Here is a 20755-nt window from a genome sequence, read left to right on the forward strand (position 1 = left end):
GACATTCCATACAAATGGAATCATGTAATATATGGCATTTCATACCAGCTTCTTTCACTTAGTGTAATGTTTTCAATGTTTCATTCCTTTTGTTGCATGGATCAGTACTTCATTCATTTTTATGACTGAGTAATATTCCATTATATGGATATACCACTTCTGTTTATTCATTCATCAGCTGTTGGACATTTGGCTACTGTGAGTAATCCTCCCGTAAACATCAGTGAACAATTCATGTGTAAAACCAACTGTTTCTTATGTTCAGCCCACTTGGCTCATTTCCAATTGTCTTCCTTATTCTAGTAGTTTTCGATTCCATGTTAGAGGCTGCTTAGAGATAGAGGAAACAGGAATGTGCTAGAAAAAAAGCAGAAAAGGGCAGACAAGATAGTAGGTCCTAGGCACCTCAGATGTAAGAAGATACTGGGTCCCTGGAGGTGGCAAGGGATGCATAAGGAGAAGAGAAGGAAAGCAGAGATGGGAGGAGATGGAAGACAAGCTCACTGTTGCTTCTGTAGGGTGAAACTTTTAAAAAAGGATCCAGAGGAAAGGTGAGGAGGTGTGCAAAGCAGCATGGTAGACTGGGAGGAGCACCAGGTGAGGGGTCAGAAGACATCGGTCTTTGTCCCTCCTATGTTGCATTGTGGCTGATTGACTTTGGCCAGTTATTGTCCTGAACTCCACAGCTTCATTTATGAATTGGTCACAATAAAATTGCCCACTCAACCTCACTGGATTTTTGTGAGGGTCCGATGATGCTATCACAGATGTGACAGTGTCACATATCTGACAGTGCAGTACAAACGAGAGGTGACTGCTGTGAGGCTTTCGGTTTGAAGGGCCTCCTGAAGATCATGGTCAGACTCAGCCTGCGAGGGCCCCTGTGGGAAATGCTGTCACTTCAGTCAGTGCTCAGGAGGAGGCCAGCTCGTCCATGACAACTCCTCTTTTTTCCGAGCACCTGGCGAAGAATCTCTCTCTCCCAAATCTCTGAGAGAGGCCTGTTGTAGAGGTCTGGGACCTGAGAGGCTCAGGCATTCGAGAGCATTGGACGCTGGAGTTTCCCTGGGGCACTAGGGATTAGCAGATTAGTTATAGGCCCAGATCTTGTTAAAGCCCTTATCTGTTTTGTAAACCCCACTGTGGATCATATAGTTTTTATATAAGTTTTCCTTAGTTCTTATGCAAAGGTACAGGAAGGGAGAAGATGCCCCAAGGGATGATTGCGCTGGTACTTGGGGTCCCCTGGGAGAGCAGGGATGAAGAGGAGATGGACTGGGTATGCCCTGGGGAGAGCCTAGCATTGCTTGGATTTTTCTGAGTAGAGAAATAGTAAGAATTACTAACATTTATTGAGCAGTCACTGTGCTGCTCGTCTAATGTTTCATGTTAATTCATCTACTCTTCATTAGAACTCTAGGAAGTAGGTGTTTTGTTTTTTTTTTTTGTTTTTTTTCCCCAGAGGAGGAATATGAGAGGTGAGAAATTAAGTAACTTGCCCATGTCACATAACTAGGGAAGGTGGAATCAGGAATCACCCAGTCAGCCTGATTTCAAAGTGGTGTCTCAGAATGTCATGTGATGCAGCAGAAAGCAGCCCTGGCTTCCAATTAGAAGGCCTGGTGGTCATCAGTCTACCAACCCTGAAAAAGGACAATGGTTTGTGGCCCAGAATTGTGGGAATCACCTAGCCAGCTTTGGGCAACCACCACGACCTGTCTCTACTTTCATGTTCAGTTGGTGGGGCCACCTCCTGACACATTTAACCTTAGATCTGGGAGTGATTGGATACTAGCCCCAGTAGTTTTATCCCCCATTTCCTTTCCAGTGTCAGACCTACTTGGGAAGCGGGTGAGAGAGAAAAAATAGGAGGAGGAGAAAGGAGAGTGGGGGTGGGTGGGAATGACATCAAGCAGGAATGTGCCAGTCAGCGGGGGTAAATTTTCCATTTGGATCTGTGTGGAAACCTGATCTTGCCTCTATTTTTGGTCTCCTTCTCTAACAACCTTTTGCCAGATTGGAATTTTTCTGCACCTGTAACACATTTTTAATGTAATAAGTCTAGGAGAAACCAGGTATTATATCATGCTGGGGCCTGTGCTGTGTTTCTAGGAGGGAAGGTAGCCCAGACCCCAGTTTATCCCTATAGGGGATTAGTGTATTAGTCACCCTGTAAAAGCTCAATTTATTATGATTTTTTAAATGTTTCTTTTAGCACTTGCTTATAAAAGGTGAAGAGGGGAGCCACGAATGTGTCTGTGTTCCCTGCCCCCACCCTTTTCACAATCACACACACATACACACACACACACACCCTCTATCAATTTCATATGAACTCAAATTCTATAAAATCAAATCCAGAGGCTTTGACCAATTAGCTTACCTTTGCTACATTGGACTTTGTCCTTGTTTGGGCTTGTGCAAACTACTGGGAAGGTGAGTTTACAGTATGAGCCACCCCTCAGTGGGGAATGGAAATAAGTGGGCTCAGCTTTTCAGGGTGATCATAAGGGGCTACTGGGCCAAGGCTTGGATCTGGCTTGTTAGTTTGGGATTGAACCCTTTATTTCACCATTACTTTGGACCGGTCATCTTGTGAATATATGTCATGGGTTGCATAGGGCTCAAGGTAGATGTTCCTGCCGACTCTGCCACCTAACTGGACAGTTCTGTAGAACTTATCCCCATCACTGGATTCAGAAAAAGAAAAAAAGCAGGAAAAAGAAAGAGCTTGAAGCCCGTATCACATCAGAACTTGTGCGGCAGTGTGGTGGCCTGGAGAGAGCGCTGGACTCGAGCGGCTGTGGGGGCGCATCCTGGCTCTGCCATCCAGGGCAGAGGTCTACAGTGGGGCAGCTTGCATTTGAGGTTTGGTGGTATTCAGTTCGCAGGCAAGGCTCTCATCCTTTATTTTATCTCTCATTCCCCACTCACCGAATTCCTGCCTCCTGCCCTGGAGTGTGAAGTGAGGTAGCAGAGAAGCCTGCCTCCTCAGAAGCCTGAGCTCAGGTGCCTGTGTGCTCAGGGCAAGCCCAGTTTGGTGGGGCCTGCAGCTAATATAATTTTAGGTTCTTTCCTTAAGGTAAAGAATACAAAATTATGAATGTGAAATTGTTAGTTTCCGCCAGGGCCTTGGAAGGGGCTTGTGCAAGTGAAGAGCTGAATGAGATGGAACCTTAATAGCTTCACTAAATCTGTCTCTGTGTGGTCACATGTCACATAATCTCTTCGAGCCTCAGTTATTTCATTCCGAAAATAGATTTAATCATGTCTGTCTGTCTGTCTCAAGGGAGTATTTTAAGGAACAAGCAAGAATAAATATATATGAGAACGTTTTTGTTCAAATGATACATACAGGCACACACACACACATACAAATACATACATTTATAGTCTAGAAATGTATTATTATTACAGTCCATTCAGATATTGGTTTACTGTTTTGATTATACTATCCGTAGATCCCTACTCAAACATTTATCTCAGTGTTTCTCATTGGTTCATTGCTCAGGGGCATTCTCAAGGTGCCCATTACTTACATTGCAGATTGGGAGAGTGGTAAATAAAAACAAGCTTCTGAATCGCTCTGATATATGGAATACAAGCAGTGACATGTCTCTGGACCCTCTCCACTCCATCACTGCGTATGTTAGTGGCTTTTGGTATATTTCACTGAAGGCTTAATAGTGTGTTTGGAACTTTAAATATATTAAGAAATTGAAAAGACTACATACCTGGATGGTTATCGTTAAAATGTCTAAGGCTGTTGGCTCCTCGGGTGTTGACAGAGACTTCCTCTGGCTTTGCAGCTTTGAGATCTGCATCCATTTGCCATTAAAAAATGAATAGAGCATCTCCACCTCTCTGATGGTGACTATGAGGATGTTTCCATGCCGGTCTTTAATGGGCTCATAGTAAACTCTTCCCAAATTGTGTGTTCCAAGTAAGTTCTAAAATCAAAAAGATTTCTGGTAGCTTAGGTGATGTACAAACAAAGCAGCATAACTGCAACAAAAGACACTAAATAGTTATCTGATGTTTCAGAGAAGATTTTTTTTTGTTTTAGCAGACTTAATCCTAGAATATGTGGCATCATAGAAATGAACTTAACAGAAGCTCAAAGAAAATGTCTTCACCATAAGCCTGCAAAGATTATAGCAAGAAGCACAAAAATTATGTTTTTTTAAGCAAATTCAATATCTGTAAATATCTCTTACCCACATAGACACACCAGCACATAAACCTCAGTCACCAGCACTTGAAGAGAATCCCAGATGTTTTAAAGAAAAATGCCTGATATTTCAAGTATGCTGCTTGTGGAGTTTTCAAGCGATCTCCAGTACACCAGTGTGAAGTGGGGTTGTTTAAAATGAAGAAGTGAATTGACAATGTAGCACATTGTACAGGTCCCCAGATGACTGCACATTCCCTTCAAGATACTTTAATTGGGAGATTGGCCTGGTTTGACTTATCTGCATTTCAGGGAGTTTTGTTTATTTAAAACTTTGTTAAAATTGTTTGTGAGCTAGGTCTACTGAGGCAGACAATGCTTTTAGAAAGGTAGGAAGGGAAGGGTGCCACATTAAATGTGGAGGGGCCCAGGTAGAAGTTTTTAAAATACAGTTTCACAAATATGAGGGTTTGAACAGCACCTAGAGGAACAGGATAAAATACCTTTTTACTTTGAATATCTAGGGTTTTAAAAATTATAAACTGTCTCAGAGCTTCTAGCTGTTATTATTTTAATTTTTTGAGTTTACATAAATGCTGAATAGATAACCTCTTTTTTTTATTTTTTTTTATCCTCACCCGAGGACATTTTTCCATCCTTTGTTCAGGTAGAGTGGGAGGGAGAGAGAGGAACAGAGAGAGAGAGAGAGAGAAACATCGTCGTGAAAGGAACACATCGAGTGGCCGCCACCCACACGACCGACCAGGGCCAGGGACAAACCGCAACCGAGGTACATGCCCCCAGCGGGAACCGAACCCGGGTCTCTCTGGACCGCAGGCCGACGCTCTAACCGCTGAGCCAAACCGGCCAGGGCTGAATAGATAACCTCTTAGCAGGAGAACAAAAGTAGAACTGGGATTTGTGAAAGTAACAAGGACAACCTAAAAATGAATGAGCCAGCTTTTCAGTATCCACATCTACAAAACACTGGAATGTTCCCTCACAGGTAGGGACTGTGCCTCAAAGCTTTATTTTATTTTTTATTTCACAAGGACAGGACACATAAGGAAGAAATTTCACAAATAATTATTGACATTTAAAAATTCATCAGGCAGGATTACTGTCTTTAACAATGGCCTGACCCTGGCCAGTTCGCCTCAGTGGTTGAGCGTTGGCCTATGGACCAGAGAGTCCTGGGTTCGGTTCCCACTAGGGGCATGTACCACCAAAACAAAACAAAACAAAAAAACAATGGCCTAATCAGTCAGTCACATTATTCCTTTTCAATAATTGACTTCTAAATCATAGAGAAGTAATTAGGTAAGGCTTTTAGTCCAGCTTTCTGTGGTACTACAGTTTTATATAAAGTCGTTTGCTGCAGAGTAACATTGGCCAACAGCAGTGGTGTGCCGATAAACTGCCTATCAAAAAAAAAGGACCTGATTTATAGGATATGCCAATTTCTGTGGTGTAAATACTCCCATCATAAGCTGATTTCAAGCAACTAGGGGTTTGACAACAGGCTTTCAAAATTCCTGAATATTTAACAGTTGGCTTTCCTAAGCCAGTGCAAGTTGGCTCTAGCACACCACTGCTGTTAAGCCTTTAGTTATACTGGTGTTGAATTTCAGGGCTGGCTGCTGTTCATTAACTCTTAGACTTCTGAGAAATTATTTACTCTCTTTGGTCCTGAGTTTCATCATCTAAAATTAAGGGTCCTTACAGCTCATATATCCCTTATCCTAATCCTTCCCTTATAGAGTTTCGGGGGGCCTAATTCAAGCAATGCATGAGAAAATATTTTGTAAACTCTCAAGTTTGACATAAGTAGGGTCTGGGCTTTCTTTATTGCTCCCATTGGAATCCCACCTTGGCTTACACTTACTTATTTTCACAACTCAGTCCAGGTTTCATCCTCTCTGGAAGGACTTTCCCAACTATCTCAGGTAGAATTTACCATCTTCTCTTTTGTCCCTTATTGTTTCCTGTACAAACTTTTATCTTAGCATGACTCTGGCCTTCCTGCATATTGATATACATGTCACGAGATCCAGATGGTTTCATCTCTGTGTCTCAGGCTTCCTTGCACCATGCCTGGTGCATAGTTAAAGCTCAATAACTTTTTGCTGACTGAATTAACATATTATCATTAGGAAAGTGGAAAATACAATTTACTTCAAACCTAAGCTGGTGGGTAGACATTGGATGAGTGGTCATTTTTTTAAGCAGAGTCATTACCAGTGGTTCACTGTTAGCTTTGGATATGATGACTAATGGGGTGAACAAGCAAACACTTTAAAAGTCTACCAGGAATTCTTTACTGACATCAAACTGGGTTTGGGGAGCACCCAATTTAAAAGCAGAATATCCTTGTGAAAATAAATTGTAACTTTGTTCCAAGAGTACAAATTTGAAGGTCTTTAGGGCCTAAAGGAAAAACAGACCATGTTGATACCTGTCATGCTATGCAATCAATGTTAGGAGATCTAGGAACCCTGAGCATCGTACAAGATAAAGAGGACTAAAAGCCACCTAATGGCGAACAGGTATGCATGTAGGTTGTAACTGGAACACATCACAGGACTGCCAGTAAGCCCTAGATCAGCGGTTTTCCACCTTTGGGGGTCGAATGACTTTCACAGAGGTCACCTAAGACCATCAGAAAACATATTTCCTATGGTCTTAGGAACCGAGACACCGCTACTCTATCCGTCTCCAGGCGGGTCCACCCACATGCAGATACGCCCACATGCAACATGAGGAACTGTATTAAAGGGTCATGGCATTAGGAAGGTTGAGAACCATTGCCCTAGATAGATGCACAGTATTTGGACACCTTTAGTCGGTTTGGGATGACACAGGAAGTTTAAGGAAGTCCGGAGTAGAGTTATGAAGGCCTGAAATAGAAGAGTAAAATTTTGGGGAAACTTTCCTACAGCTTGAAAAATGAAAAAGACATAATATTCATAAATTGTTGCCTGGCATTTATTCGCTAATGCTCATTTCTAAAAGCAATGGAGGAAGAAAGTTTAATGTAATCCAATCTACAGTGTCAGATTATTACTGTATTTTGAGGATAAGTAGGTTGAACACCTCTTAATGTACAATGTACACTTCTGTCTGTTGAGGCCTCTGTCATTTCCCCAAGAGTAGGGAAAACAGTGGGGGGGGGGGGTCTTAGCCACTTAACAGGACTTCTCATTTTCCAAATACTGGCAGATACCTGTCTCCCCTCTTGCCTAGGTAATATTAATCAATTTAAGGCCACTTCTAAAGAGGCTCCAAATGATGCAGAATAGAATTCTTCTTAAAAAAACAAAACAAAACTATGCCCTGGCTGATTTGGCTCAGTGGTTGGAGTGTCGGCCTGCGGAATGGGGAGTCCTGGGTTCGGTTCCTCTGGGAGTATGTACCTCGGTTGCAGTTTGTCCCTGGCCCTGGTTGGTGTCGTGTGGGTGGTGGCCACTTGGTGTGTCTCTCTCACATCGATGTTTCTTTCTCTCCCCCCAACCCTTTCTTCCTCCCACTCTATCTGAAGATAAATGCAGAAAGGTCCTCGGGTGAGGATAAAACAAGAAACAAACAAACAAAAAAACTATAATGAGGATAATTTATTTCTATTTAAAATTTTTGTCTGCTTTTGTAAATGAACATACAAGAAGATGATGAAGCATTGGAAAGAATGCAGGCTTTGGAGTTACATAGATACGGATTTGTATCCAGACTCTGTCACTTTCTGTTTGCTGACCTTGGGCAAGTTATTTAACCTTCACAACCCTAATTTTGTTACCTGTTAAATTAATAACAATACTTTCTCATCAGGGTGTGGTGAAGGTGAAAGGAGATATACTTTGTAAAGCACTTAGCACAGTGCCTGGCATCTGTTCTGTTAAATAAAAGATAGTTGTTTCACAATTATTATTATTTTGTATTAAAGGCTCTTACCACAGAGCAGAAACTGGAGAGTAAGGGACGGGATGCACAGTGGTTGGTGTGCACTGTCTTGAAGGTAAGGCAGGGTACTGTGGAAACAGGCGGGAGAAAGGTGGAGACGGAGGCCTTTGTGTGCGTGATCAAATGGGCCACTCATGAAAGAGCATGGGTATGGGAATGACAGGTCAGAATCTTCTGTGTGTGGCGATGCCAGTCAGGCTATTAATAATGCATCTTTACTTTGTAAAAAATGTTAGGTTAGTAAAGAGATGTAAAATATTAAGTGAACATCAATTTCCCCCAATTTATTTTTCTTCCTCTTCTGAGAAGTTTTTCTATGCCTGTCACATCCACTTACCCCCTCCCCCCAAAACAATAACAACAGGTGGCTTCATTACAGGTTGGGGCAAAAGTAGATTTACGGTTGTTCATATGGAAAATAATACAATAATTAATAAATAAAAAGAGTCAACTCAGTTTCATTCATGTACTCACAACTGTAAACCTACTTTTGCTTACCCTTGTATTTTCAGATATTTTTGTTCTGAAGATCAGCAAATAGTTTAGGAAATAGGTCCTACAGAAAAAGCTGAAAGTGACTCATTATTCAGGCAGGCAGGCAGGCAGGCAGACAGAGACGTGAAGGGGAGAATGGAATTTACAACTGCTCTGGCCTTTTTTAGGCACTGTAAGAGGGTAGCTGTGGAGTGTGCGAGGCTCTGGTCACCATGCAGGGCTGGGAGCTATCCAGGTGGTCACTGTGGTATGAGGTGCATTTCTGTGTTCCTTTCTCCCTTTGACTAGATAGAACACGCTCAGGTGTGATCTTTGGGGCACAGGGGTTGGACTGACATATACATTTATTTATCCAGCTAGTGCTTGTTGAGGGTCTGCCACAGGCCACACGGAGGATATAGTGGTAACCAAGATAGATGCATTACTTGAGCTCAGGATCTCACAGTCCAAGTGGGTTACTAACCAAATAAGGGCACAAATAATTAGCTAAGGGGTTTATGACCACCGTTCTGAATGAAGAGTACAAGGTGCTATGAGAAGGATTCAGAATCAGGAGATCAGAGAAAGGCTGCCCGAGGGAAGTATAAAAATTAAACAGATCTGAAGGATAGATAGAAATGAGTAAGGCAAAGAAGTAGAAGAAGAGTTGTCTAAGCAGAGGAAACAGCATATGAGATGGCAAAGGAGACTGAGAAAGACAGGCCCAGAAGTTGGAAAAGCCTGGACATTATGGAGTCATGGAAGCCAAGGGGTATGGCCGTTTAAAAAAGGAGAGGGGGACCAAGTGCGTCAAACGCCGTGAGATGTCAGTTGCGAAGAGGATTTAAGTGTCCATTGGATTTAGTGACATTTCAGTCACTGGCAAGGGCCTGCACCCTGTAATTTTAGGACCCTCTTTAAGACAGAGAATACCAAATTACAAATATAAAATTATGTGTAAACGTGAATATTTAGAATGAGAAAGGAACTCTCCCCAGATACTGGAGTATTAGGGATTTGCAATTCCCTTCTCCCTGAGGTTTCTTGAGTCAGTTTACCAGAAATGTTCCCTGATTACAACTCAGTTTCCCTTCCCCACCTAACATCCTCTGACTCCCACGCACCCAGGTGCTTATCTGCTTCCGGTGCCTGGGGCCTGAGAAGGCAGTTTGGTGGGCATGGTGTCATTGGGCAGGGAAAAGGGGGAGAGCTGAATGGGGAGTGAGCAGGGACGTGGAGAAGGGAACACAGGCAACTTTTTCAGAACTTTGGGCCTAAGGCAGAGAAGAGAGTTTAGTAGCCGAAGAGGTCTGGGGGAGGAAGGGATTTGAGGGAAGTTAAACCATAGACACCTGAGTATGTTTAAGTAAGATGGGCAGGAAGAACTGGAAGTCAGAGCACGTGTGAAGGGAGAAGCCTTTGGGAGGAGGACTGAGACTCCTGGAATAGGAGAGAAGATAGAAGTATCTATCTTCACATTTGGTGACGGGAAGTAATTAATTCCCATTTGTTAATGATTTATACAGTGAAGTCACCAGCTGATGGCGGGATGGGGGAGTGTAGGGAAGCCGAAGGGATGTGGGAGAATGAAGAAAGTATAAATAGTTGTTTTATAGTTTGGGAAAGTGAATTTAGTAGAGAAATAGAATGTGATCACTAGGTAACATTACATGTGGGAATTGTAGTAATGAATTTAACATAAAACCAGTCAAACCCCCCCCCCCCCCCCCCGGATTTTGGGTGATTTTTCTACAGCAGTGTGCAACTACTCCAGTGTAGACATGTTGGATTCATCCAGACTTGGGATTTTTCCAAATAAATAATATGGAAGGAGACAGTGGCCAGAAATTTAGAATATTTTCAAGGGAGTGATTATGATGGGCCAAGGAATCTAAGCTAGACAAGGAGGGAAATGACCTCAGAGGAGGCTGATGCATTATGAAGTGGTGGGGGCAAGGGAACCCAGGAGCTGTTCGGTGGGAGGAGTCGAGCCAGGAGCACTGCCCATCATGGTTTCCCCCTGACCCCTCAGCGTGCGACTGCACTGGCTTGTGACAGTCTGATTCTTCCCGTGTACTGATACTCGATGAAAGTGTTTTAGGAAGCCTCCCACAAACATACACTCAAGAGCCCTATGTGAAATGATAAAGCTGTTTGGTCTGTGATCCAAGTATGTCTGGGCTGTATGGTGGGTTCATGAGAGAGTCCAGTAAGGGGTCTGAGCCTCCTGGGAAAGAACTTGATCGTAATGAAGGAGCAGTTTGAGGTATAGTGGATTGGTCTAATTCAGGCTGATCAGTGATGAAAGGAAGGGGCTTCACATTGAGCACGGTCCTCATGGCCCAGCTCCAAGAACGTTTTCTTGAGTTGAAGGAGAAGGTTCTGCAATCAAGAGTGAGTTGAAATGGAGAGCACTGTTTACTAAAATGTCTGAGGCCAGGGAGGACACAAGGCAGTAAACCGCTTATGTAATGGAACATAGCACGGAAGGGGTAAGAGTTACTTTTCAGAATCAATCATACTAGCAACACAATAATTATTATTGCAGGAAGTGGAATTATTGCGTGGGTCAAGAAATGAAGTTCCTATAATTGCAGGTGGGGGTGGAGCCGTAGACATTTTTTTTTGTTTTGTTATTATGACCCTATTTTTATGCCTGGGCTGGGATAGCCCGGCCAAACACAGCTTACATAGATTCCTGTTATGCATATTTCTGAGGTTGATGTAACTGATAGCTTTGTAGGTAGATACCCATTACTGTTAAAGGCTCAGAGGTCTCTTAAAGACCCCAATTTCATGTAGCAGATGTTTTTCTGTGTTAAGAACCACAAACTCAGGGAATAGCAGAAAACAGAGGAAAACTCAGAAGAGCTTGGTTAGAACTTAGCGTCATTTCTAGGAGGGACTCTAACCTACAAAGATTCTTGTAGGAATTAGGGACCTGATCTGATTGGGTTAATAGTACAGAAGGATGAAAACTTCATGGTTATAAATAAGCTTTTAAGAGGTTTTATTCTGTTTTGTTTTAAGTAAGCAAAAGTGTATGCAAATGCCTGTGCTTTACCAAAAACATCAAGCCAAGAAACAACTCAAAATATCTGCTTGGTCTCTTTCTCCATCTCCATACACCCATAAACACACAGGATGCCAGAGCAGCAAGGGTTCTCTAAGTGATCTAGTCAAACTTCTCTTATTTTGCAAGGGATAAAACTGGGGCCCAGAAAGGAGAAATGAGTTGACTTATTAATATCAAATCCAGTCCTGGCCAATTTGGCTCAGCGGTTGGAGCTTTGGCCCACGGTCTACGGGTTCAATTCCTGGTTAAGGGCACGCACCTGGGTTGCAAGTTTGATTCCCCAGTCCCAGTTGGGGTCGTGCAGGAGGCAGCTAATCAGTGTGTCTCTCACACTGATGTTTCTTTCTCTCTCTCTTTCCTCCCCTTCTTCTCTATCTAAAAATCAATGGAAAGATATCCTCGGGTGAGGATTAACAAAAAAAAAAGAGAGAATATTTTATCTATCTATCTATCTATCTATCTATCTATCTATCTATCTATCTATCTATCTATATCTGAAATCCAGAACTCAAATCTTCTCACTCCTTGTTTTGGGGTCACTCCTAGACTCTTCAAGAGAGACCCTGCTCCTCTTCCAGAAGACTGCTAAAGGCACAGGCTCCCTACATAAGCAGGTGTGCGGCAGCTGAGAACCCTTCAACCTGTCTGAGAACCCTTCCTATGCTTCATAGGGCTCTGAAAGAGAAAGGAGCCCACCCTTTCCTTTCCAGGTGGGATTGGGATGGATCTGACCGAGTTTTTCTCAAATTTCTGTGGAGATCTGGGTTGAAACCTGGCCCCTCACCTGTAGCTGGGCGGTTGCTGCGAGCATCTTCTGCCGAGTTTGCAGGACTGTGGATGAGGACATGGAGATAGGCACGCTTTGCCTCAGCCACCTTATATCTTCCCACATACAAGACAGCTGCAAAAGAAGTCACGAGGTCATATCATCGTCCAAGCCAGTGCATGATTTAGGTTGTGGCATCAAAGCACAGCAGGGAGAAGGAAACCTGACCCCTGATGTTTGTTCTCCAGTCCATTTTCAGATACACGCGAAACAACTTTTTGATCTCTGTCCAATTGGAAAAAGATCTGAATGTTAATGAAACAGTCAGATCCACATTTTAGTCTTTGCCAAACGATCCCATAACTCAGAATAGTGGAGACACAATCTGACAGGATGCAAGCTTCTTTGCTTTGAAAATGTAGCGTAGACGCTATTTTGGCATTTTGTATGACATAGGGCATATCAGAACTGAAAGACCTTTGAGATTATTTATTCCCACCCCAATACTTTGATCACTGGAGACCCCTCAGCTAAGGTTTCAGAGATTTGTGTGCAGTAACATTGGTGCAAAGTGGGAGAAAATAAAATCAACTCCGTATACCTTTGTAAACCACAGAAAATCTTGTGTGATGGAAGTGGTATGAGAGTCATCTATTTCAACGATCGGTATTTGATCTTCATTGGTGACTAACATATTGTCTTTGTAATAAAATATAACAGCTATGTAGAGTCCCCTAAAAAGAAAAAGCGAAATAAAAATTGTCCTTCACTGTCTTCCTCTACCAAGTCTGAATCATGGAAAAAAATTTGGGGGGCATGAAAAAGATAATTTAAAATATACCCAAGAGCGTATTCTTGCTAAGAATCACAAGTTCACTGACTAGAACTCAGAGAAGTTACTATCTTGTTCAAATTCTTAGGAGAAAAGTGAACTTAATATTCTTTAAAAAAAATGATATATTTATTTAAAAATTAAAATAGGGTAAGCACACAATATTAATGATTTTCAGGTGTGTAACATAGTTGTTCAACACTTACATAACTTATGAAGTGATCACCACACACAAAAAAAAGAAATCTTGCATTTGCGACAACATGGATGGACCTGGAGGGTTATATGCTCAGTGAAATAAGTCAAACAGAGAAGGACAAATACCGAATGATTTCACTTATATGTGGAATCTAATAACAAACAAACAAACAAAACCCAACAAAACTGCAACAGGCTCATAGAAAGAGATCAAATGGATGGTTACCAGAGGGGTGGGGTGGAGTTAGGTGGATGGATGAAAAAGGTGAAGGGAAATAAGAGGTACGGATTTCATATTCTTTTAATAACAAAAAAGAAATTTCTACCACGTGTTTCACTCAGAACTAAAACCAGCTGATTCCTGAGAAGTTAAGACTTCTTGGAAAAACCATAGGACCCACCGTTTCAAGGTCTTCACAAACTTGTTTGAGGAATGAAACAGGTGTTTCAGGCTTCTTGAGACGGATTGCTTTCGGCCTGTGGTTTGTAATTTTGAACTTTCTGAAACACAGGAAAAAATACAGTGTAAATTCCATGGGCAGAAAACACTCCCAGTACCTTCTTCCCACCTTCCTGCCTTCTGTGCCCGTCTCCTCAGTGCTGTCCTCAGTCCCTGTAGGGATTCAGCTCATTCATTCCTGTGACAAACTGAGATGCCAGTGGTTAGCTCAGTGAACAGATCCTCAAAAATATTGATGGTAAGTAACATAACTCCAGGGGAAACCACCTAGGTGTTTTATCCTCTCTGTATCAACGATTTATGATAAGGTGGGATATTCCATTAAATTTTTTCATTATAAAATTAAAATAGGTACATTACAGAAAATCTGGAGAATAGAAAAAAAAGGAACAAAATCCCACCCATATCATCCTGCCACTTTACTACAACCACTGTTAATATTCTGGGAAAGTTTTTTCCAGTGTTTGTGTAGGCTTGCAAAAATAGTTGTAGGCATAGGTATGATTACTAGCATTGTTCAGGAGAAAAACTGAGACAGAAAGGTTAAGTGGATTGTCCAAGATAAAAAAAAAAAAAAAAAAGCCAGTACCCAGGAAAACTGAGACATTCATTCACTGAATAAGTACTGGGACACTACTTTGTGCAAGGTTTTGTCGTGAACAAATCACCCGTTGCATCTGTTCAACTCTTCTGCTCACAACCTGGAGCACTCCCTGACAAAAGTAGCTGGCTTCCAATAACAGGCATTGCAAACAGTGCTCTCTGGAGTAGAATGAGATGCTCACTCATTCCAGCTTTCATTTTAAATGTAATGCAGGGAAACTGAAGTTTTGGGGGTATCATCAAATTCCTGGCAGATTTATCACTGGGGATGAGAACATGGTCCATATTGATACTGTTAGGCATGAAATCCTGGGCAAGATAGCCCATGACTGAGGCCCAGTGTGGTTCTGCCCATGATCCTATAGGAGCAGTCGGGAATGAGCGGACTGGCACAGGCATTCATGCCAGCTTCAAGCTTGTGGTGGTAACAGTTATTCCTGGCAGAACAAAGCAAAAGCATTTTTTTTCTGACTTGAACATGAATGTGGCAGGTCATATCCTGCTTGAAAATGATGCTGCTGGGACTTCCGGTTAAAGCAGCATATTGAATGTATTCATTACATACTGCTCTCTCCCAAAACCTCACTAAAATCAGAGCAGAAATATTTTTAAAATCTATAAAACAAAGAGATGGGACAAGAGGCAAAAGCAAGTGAATTTTGGTAGTTGGAAAGCAGATGGACAGATGGATTTAGCAGACTTGAGAAAGATGAATCCTAAGCCAGCAGTGGAGAAAGCTGAGCAGTAACCTGACTCACCCATGGGCACCACATACTGCTGGAAGTGGGGATGAATGTGGAGCTAAATCAGGGGGGTGTGTTTAAGTTAGTTTAGAAAGTAGCTGGACTACTAGATATCCTCTGCTACCCTGCATAGGTGCACAAATACCCCTCCCCCTCTCGGAAGAAAGTTAGAGATGTATTCTCTGGAAAGCGTAAAGGGAGGTCTCTAGACTGGGAGAAATGGGGTACAGTTAAAAATGGGGGGGGAGAGGTGTTACTCAAAATAGGTGGATTAAATGAAAGTTTCCATACAGTATATTTACCACTGGGCTCTGGGAACACTGGTACTCAACTTATATTCCCCAGGCAGGACTCTGGAAAAAACTTCTCTAGAGCCTGCCTAAGAGAACACACCTAAAGAAATATTCTGATACTGGCTTCATTGCTTTCCTAAAGATAAGGCAATGCCGGATCACCTTACAGCGAAGCCTATAAATAAAGAGCCCTAATGTGCTCAGAGCTTCCCAATAGCTATTGAGTTCCCTTCCCTTAAGTCTGAGCAAACGTCTAAGGATCACCAGGTAGTTGCAAATAGCATGTGACAGGAAAGACAGAGGCCAAAAACAGAAACAAAAGAGCAATTTAGAGGAGAGACTAAGAAAAGAAAATATAAAATGAAACAAAGCCTATCATTAATAGCCTGGGAGATAAGAAAAGATATTTTTATCATTATAAAAATTATATGAATCTGTAAGAGAAACATTCAGAGACTAAAACAGAGCATTGGAAATTAAAAGTATGTATCAAAGCCTTGTCTGGGGAGCTCAGTTGGTTAGCGCATCATCCTGATACACCAAGGTTGCAGGTTCGATCCCTGCTCAGGGCACATACAAGAAGCAACCAATAAATGCATGAATAAGTGGAACAACACATTGATGTTTCTCTCTCTCTCAAAGTGTGTGTGTGTGTGTGTGTGTGTGTGTGTGTGTGTGTGTGTGATTAAAGTCTGAGAGACATAATAAGAAACCTAGAAAATAAAGTTGGGGAAATCTCTATGAAAGTAGAGCAAAAGGACATGGGGAAAGAAAGCAGTTGGGGGGTGGAGGGCTAGTCTGTGAGGTTCAACATCGGAACGAATAAGAGTTCTTGTATGAGAGAACGGAGAGGGAGGGAAAGAAATAATTAAAGAAAGAATTTAAGAAAATATCCCCTAATTGAAGGTGCCTTCCACATTGAAAGGGCTTGCCAAGTGTGCAGTGCAACAGACAGTAGAGCCACACAAAGGCACCTAGTGGTAAAATTGTAGAATACTGAAGTTAAAAAGAAAACCTAAACCTTTGAGAGTAGAAAAAAATGGGTTTTATATAAAACTCCTGGAATCAGACTTCCCAGCACTGAAAGCTAGAAGACAATGAAGCAACCTTTGAGGTCCGAGGGAAAATTATTTCAGCGGTGAATTCGATGCTTATCCAAACCCTTAAATAAATGTTAAGTAGAATAAATCTTGAAACAGTCAGTGTATCTAAAAGTTAGCTCCCAAGTATCTTCTCAGGAAGCTACTAGAGGAAAGGCTCCTCCAAATGAGAGAGACTAACCCAAGAAAAAGGAAGACATGGGATAAAGAAGAAGAAATCTAATCTAGGAGAGTGGCATGAAGAGTCCCCAGTATGGTGGTGAAAGCAGATCTTAGGGTGACAGCTGTGCACCAGACACCGGGCAGCCAGTAACCAGTCTAGATTGGAGGAGGTCAGGGGCTCCGTGAAAGGTTTCTTTAAGAAGATGCAGTTAGAACAATACTAATGTTATCTGATTGTACTGGGAGAAAATGGATATAGCTAGAGAATAGCTTGGGTATTAATTAGTTATAACCACATAGAAAAATGAGAAAAGAATAAAAGATGATTATTAACTACAGGGAAAACAGAAAATTATCCAGGAAAGGAATCGTAGAATTTACATGATCATTATAATGTAAGCAACAAATAATAATCTTGCTAAAACTACAATATAATTAAATTAGGAGGATAAGGGGGTAGGAATTATATGATCATATAAGAAGGTAGAGGGGTAAAAAACAAAACAAAACCATCTTTCTTAGTGAGATGATGCCTACAATTGAAAAAAATCAAGAATTTGCAATATAAATGTGTTATATAAAGATATGGAGAAAATATAAAAAAAATTGGCCAAAAGAATTGAACCTTTAAGAAATAGAAAATGGAGCCCTGGCCAGTTTAGCTCAGCGGTTAGAGCATCGGCCTGCGGTCCAGAGACCTGGGTTTGGTTCCCGCTTCGGGCACGTACCTCGGTTGCAGTTTGTCCCCAGCCTCGGTTGGGTTGTGCGGGTGGCAACCACTAGATGTGTCCCTTTCACATCGATGTTTCTCTCTCTCTCTCTCTCTCTCTCTCTCTCTCTCTCTCTCTCTCTCCCTCCCTCCCTCCCTCCCTCCCTCCCTCCCTCCCTTCCCACTCTATCTGAACAAAAAATGGAAAAATGTCCTCGGGTGAGGATAAAAAAAAAAAATAGAAAAAGGAGAATGAGTGAAATTACTTTTTAAAATAATAAAGCTCTTTTAAGTGCTTTACTTATTATAAGTCATTTAATTTTAAACAATGACTGACAGGTACATATAATTCTTCCCTGCATTTTATAGATGAGCAAAATGAGGTATAGAGAGGGTAGGCACCTTGCTTAAGTTCACACAGCTAGTAAACGTCCAGCCTGGATTTGAACCCAGTTAGTCTGGTGTCAGTATCATCACATATAATTTAAATAAAAATGAAGATTGAACTAAACAAATTAGACTAAAAAAAAAAAAAAAAAGAGAAATGCTACTACCAGTTGGGAAAGGAGTCCATGCAAATATTAAATATTCCAGGTCTCCTTCATTTGGGGCACATGGTAGAATTGCATTTCTTATTGCATTTCTTATAGCCTTTGTGGTTGGGAGGGGCTCATTTTTGGTCAATGAGTTTTGAGTGTAAGTGACATACATAAAGTCTTCCCCATATATTAGATCTTGAAGAGTTTCTTTTCCCTTCCCCGTGGATGCTGGCAAATATTACTAGAAAGAGGATGATGACAACACAGAAGGACAGTTGTCAGTTGACCATTGGTAGACATGTAGCTTGTGGTAGGAATAAATATTTTGGGGTTCATTTGATTACTGCAGCATGAGATAGCCCCTTTTGACTGATACTGGACCTAAACTCACATTTCTCCTAAGGACTGTGGCTTCTGTTCTGTCTTTGCTTAATAAGGGGCTCTGGATTGATTGTTGGTTTTCTGGATCCTGAATGCAGTAGTAGGTCTTTAGCTTTCAAGTGCTTGGAGCACAGGGAGTTTATTTTACTCATACTGGCATGTCTAGCATCTGGCATATAATAGTAGGCAGTGTTTTAATTAATGTTTGCCAGCTGAAAAATTGGAAGATAACTGAAATTCACTCCTATAGGGTACTGCTGTGGTGAACTCAATTAGCTTCCTTATAATTTATTATATATGTCAGGGCATTGACCTTATGAATGATAAAGGTTGCTGAACATCTCCATTGAATTTCCTTCCAGTACTGAACATGCAGATTAGCTGTGGCCAGTTCTTTAGCCAAAATATAGAAGTGAATGTGGGTTTTGGTATCTCCCACGTAGGAAAAGAAATGTTTTATTTTTACTGCTGTATTTGGGTTATGCTGTGTGTTTATTGAGTACTCCAGGCTCATTATAATGGATTTTATGATTACCCTTTGATTCTAGGACATACTAGTAAAGTGCCGAGGATGGAGAACACCCCATTCTTCATCTGGAAGAATATGGAAGGAAAATAAACTAGAGTTTGCAAAGCTCCTACATTATGCCAGTTGTGTTTGATCCATTATCTAATTTAATCCTCATAATGATCCTGACAGATATTATGCTGATATTTTCTGATAGGGAAGCTATGGCTTAGAGAGGTTAAATGCTTTTCTCCAGGACACGTAGCTATTAAGTGGTAGAACTGGGCTTTAAAATAAATATTTTTTACTCCACTGTATGCTCTTGCCACCTTTGTCAAATATTAATTGAGCATATTGCCTTGGGTCCATTTCTGGGTTCTCTGTTCTGTTCCACTGGTCTATATGCCTGTTCTTGTGCCAGTAACAGGCTGTTTTGATTATAGTGGCTTTGTAGTATAACCTGAAATGTGGTAATGTGACCCCTCCTACTTTGTTCTTCTTTTTCAAGATTGCTGTGTCTATTTGAGGTCTTTTTTGGTTTCATATGAACTTTTGAAGTATTTGTTCTAGTTCTGTGAAGTATGTCATTGGTGTTTTGATGGAGATCGCGTTGAATCTATAGATTGCTTTGGGTAGTATAGACATTTTAATGATGTTAAGTCTTCCACTCCATGAACAAGGTATGTGCTTCCACTTTTTTATATTTTCCTCTATTTCTTTTTTTCAATGACCTGTAGTTTTCTGAGAATAGGTCCTTTATTTCTTTGGTTAAGTTTATTCCTAGGTATCTTAATTTTTTTTCCACGATGGTAAATGGGATTGTTGTTTTAGTTTCTCTTTCTGTGAGTTCATCATTGGTGTATAAGAATGCCATCGATTTCTTGATGTTAATTTTGTATCCTGCTACTTTGCCAAATTCATTTATTAAGTCTAGTAAATTTTTGAGGGAGTCTTTGGGGTTTTCTACGTATAGTAACATGTTATCTGTGAATAATGACAATTCCACTTCCTCCTTTCCAATTCGGATCCATTTTATTTTTTCTTCCTGTCTGATTGCTGTGGCTAAGACTTCCAGTACTGTGTTAAATAAGAGTGGCGAAAGTGGGCATCCTTGTTTTGTTCCTGTTCTTAAGGGAAATGTTTTTAGTTTTTGCCAATTGAGTGTGATGTTGGTAGGAGTAAAGATAGCCTCTTTAATAAATGGTGTTGGGAAAATTGGACAGCTACATGCAAAAAAATGAAACTAGACCATCAACTTACACCATACACAAGAAAAAACTCAAAATGGATAAAAGACTTAAATGTGACTCATGAATCCATAAAAATCCTAGAAGAAACTGTAGGCAACAAAATTTCAGACGTATGCAGCAGAATTTTCACTGATACATCAACTAAGGCAACAGAAACAAAGGAGAAAATGAACACATGGGACTACATCAAACTAAAAAACTGCACAGCAAAAGATACAATCATCAAAATGGAAAGGCAACCCACTGTATGGGAGAGCATAATTGCCAATGATATATCAGATAAGGGGTTAATTTCCAATATATATAGAGTGCTCATATGACTCAACAAAAGGAAAACAAAGAACCCAATTAAAAAATGGGCAGAAGAGCTAAATAGACACCTCTCCAAACAGGACGTACAAATGGCTAAGAGACATATGAAGAAATGCTCAACATCACTAATCATCAGAGAGATGCAAATTAAAACAACAATGAGGTATCACCTCACACCTGTCAGAATAGCCGCCGTCAACAAATCATCAAACAAGTGCTGGTGA

At 41.2% G+C, this 20755-nt stretch overlaps 1 protein-coding gene across 2 annotated transcripts in view; it reads right to left on the bottom strand.

Annotated features, from left to right (window-relative positions):
- Nucleotides 1-20755, bottom strand: part of ANKFN1 (ankyrin repeat and fibronectin type III domain containing 1) — a 151280-nt gene that overhangs the window by 41489 nt on the left and 89036 nt on the right. For both annotated transcript variants that reach the window (XM_036269323.1, XM_036269324.1), the window contains 4 exons: nt 13873-13972; nt 13043-13175; nt 12460-12576; nt 3735-3950 (listed from right to left, as the gene is read on the bottom strand). In XM_036269323.1, coding sequence (XP_036125216.1) covers nt 3735-3950; nt 12460-12576; nt 13043-13175; nt 13873-13972 — 566 coding nt within the window. The remainder of the gene's footprint in view (nt 1-3734; nt 3951-12459; nt 12577-13042; nt 13176-13872; nt 13973-20755) is intronic.

This window comes from Molossus molossus, unplaced genomic scaffold, assembly GCF_014108415.1.
Source record: "Molossus molossus isolate mMolMol1 unplaced genomic scaffold, mMolMol1.p scaffold_m16_p_19, whole genome shotgun sequence".
NCBI classification, from domain to species: domain Eukaryota; kingdom Metazoa; phylum Chordata; class Mammalia; order Chiroptera; family Molossidae; genus Molossus; species Molossus molossus.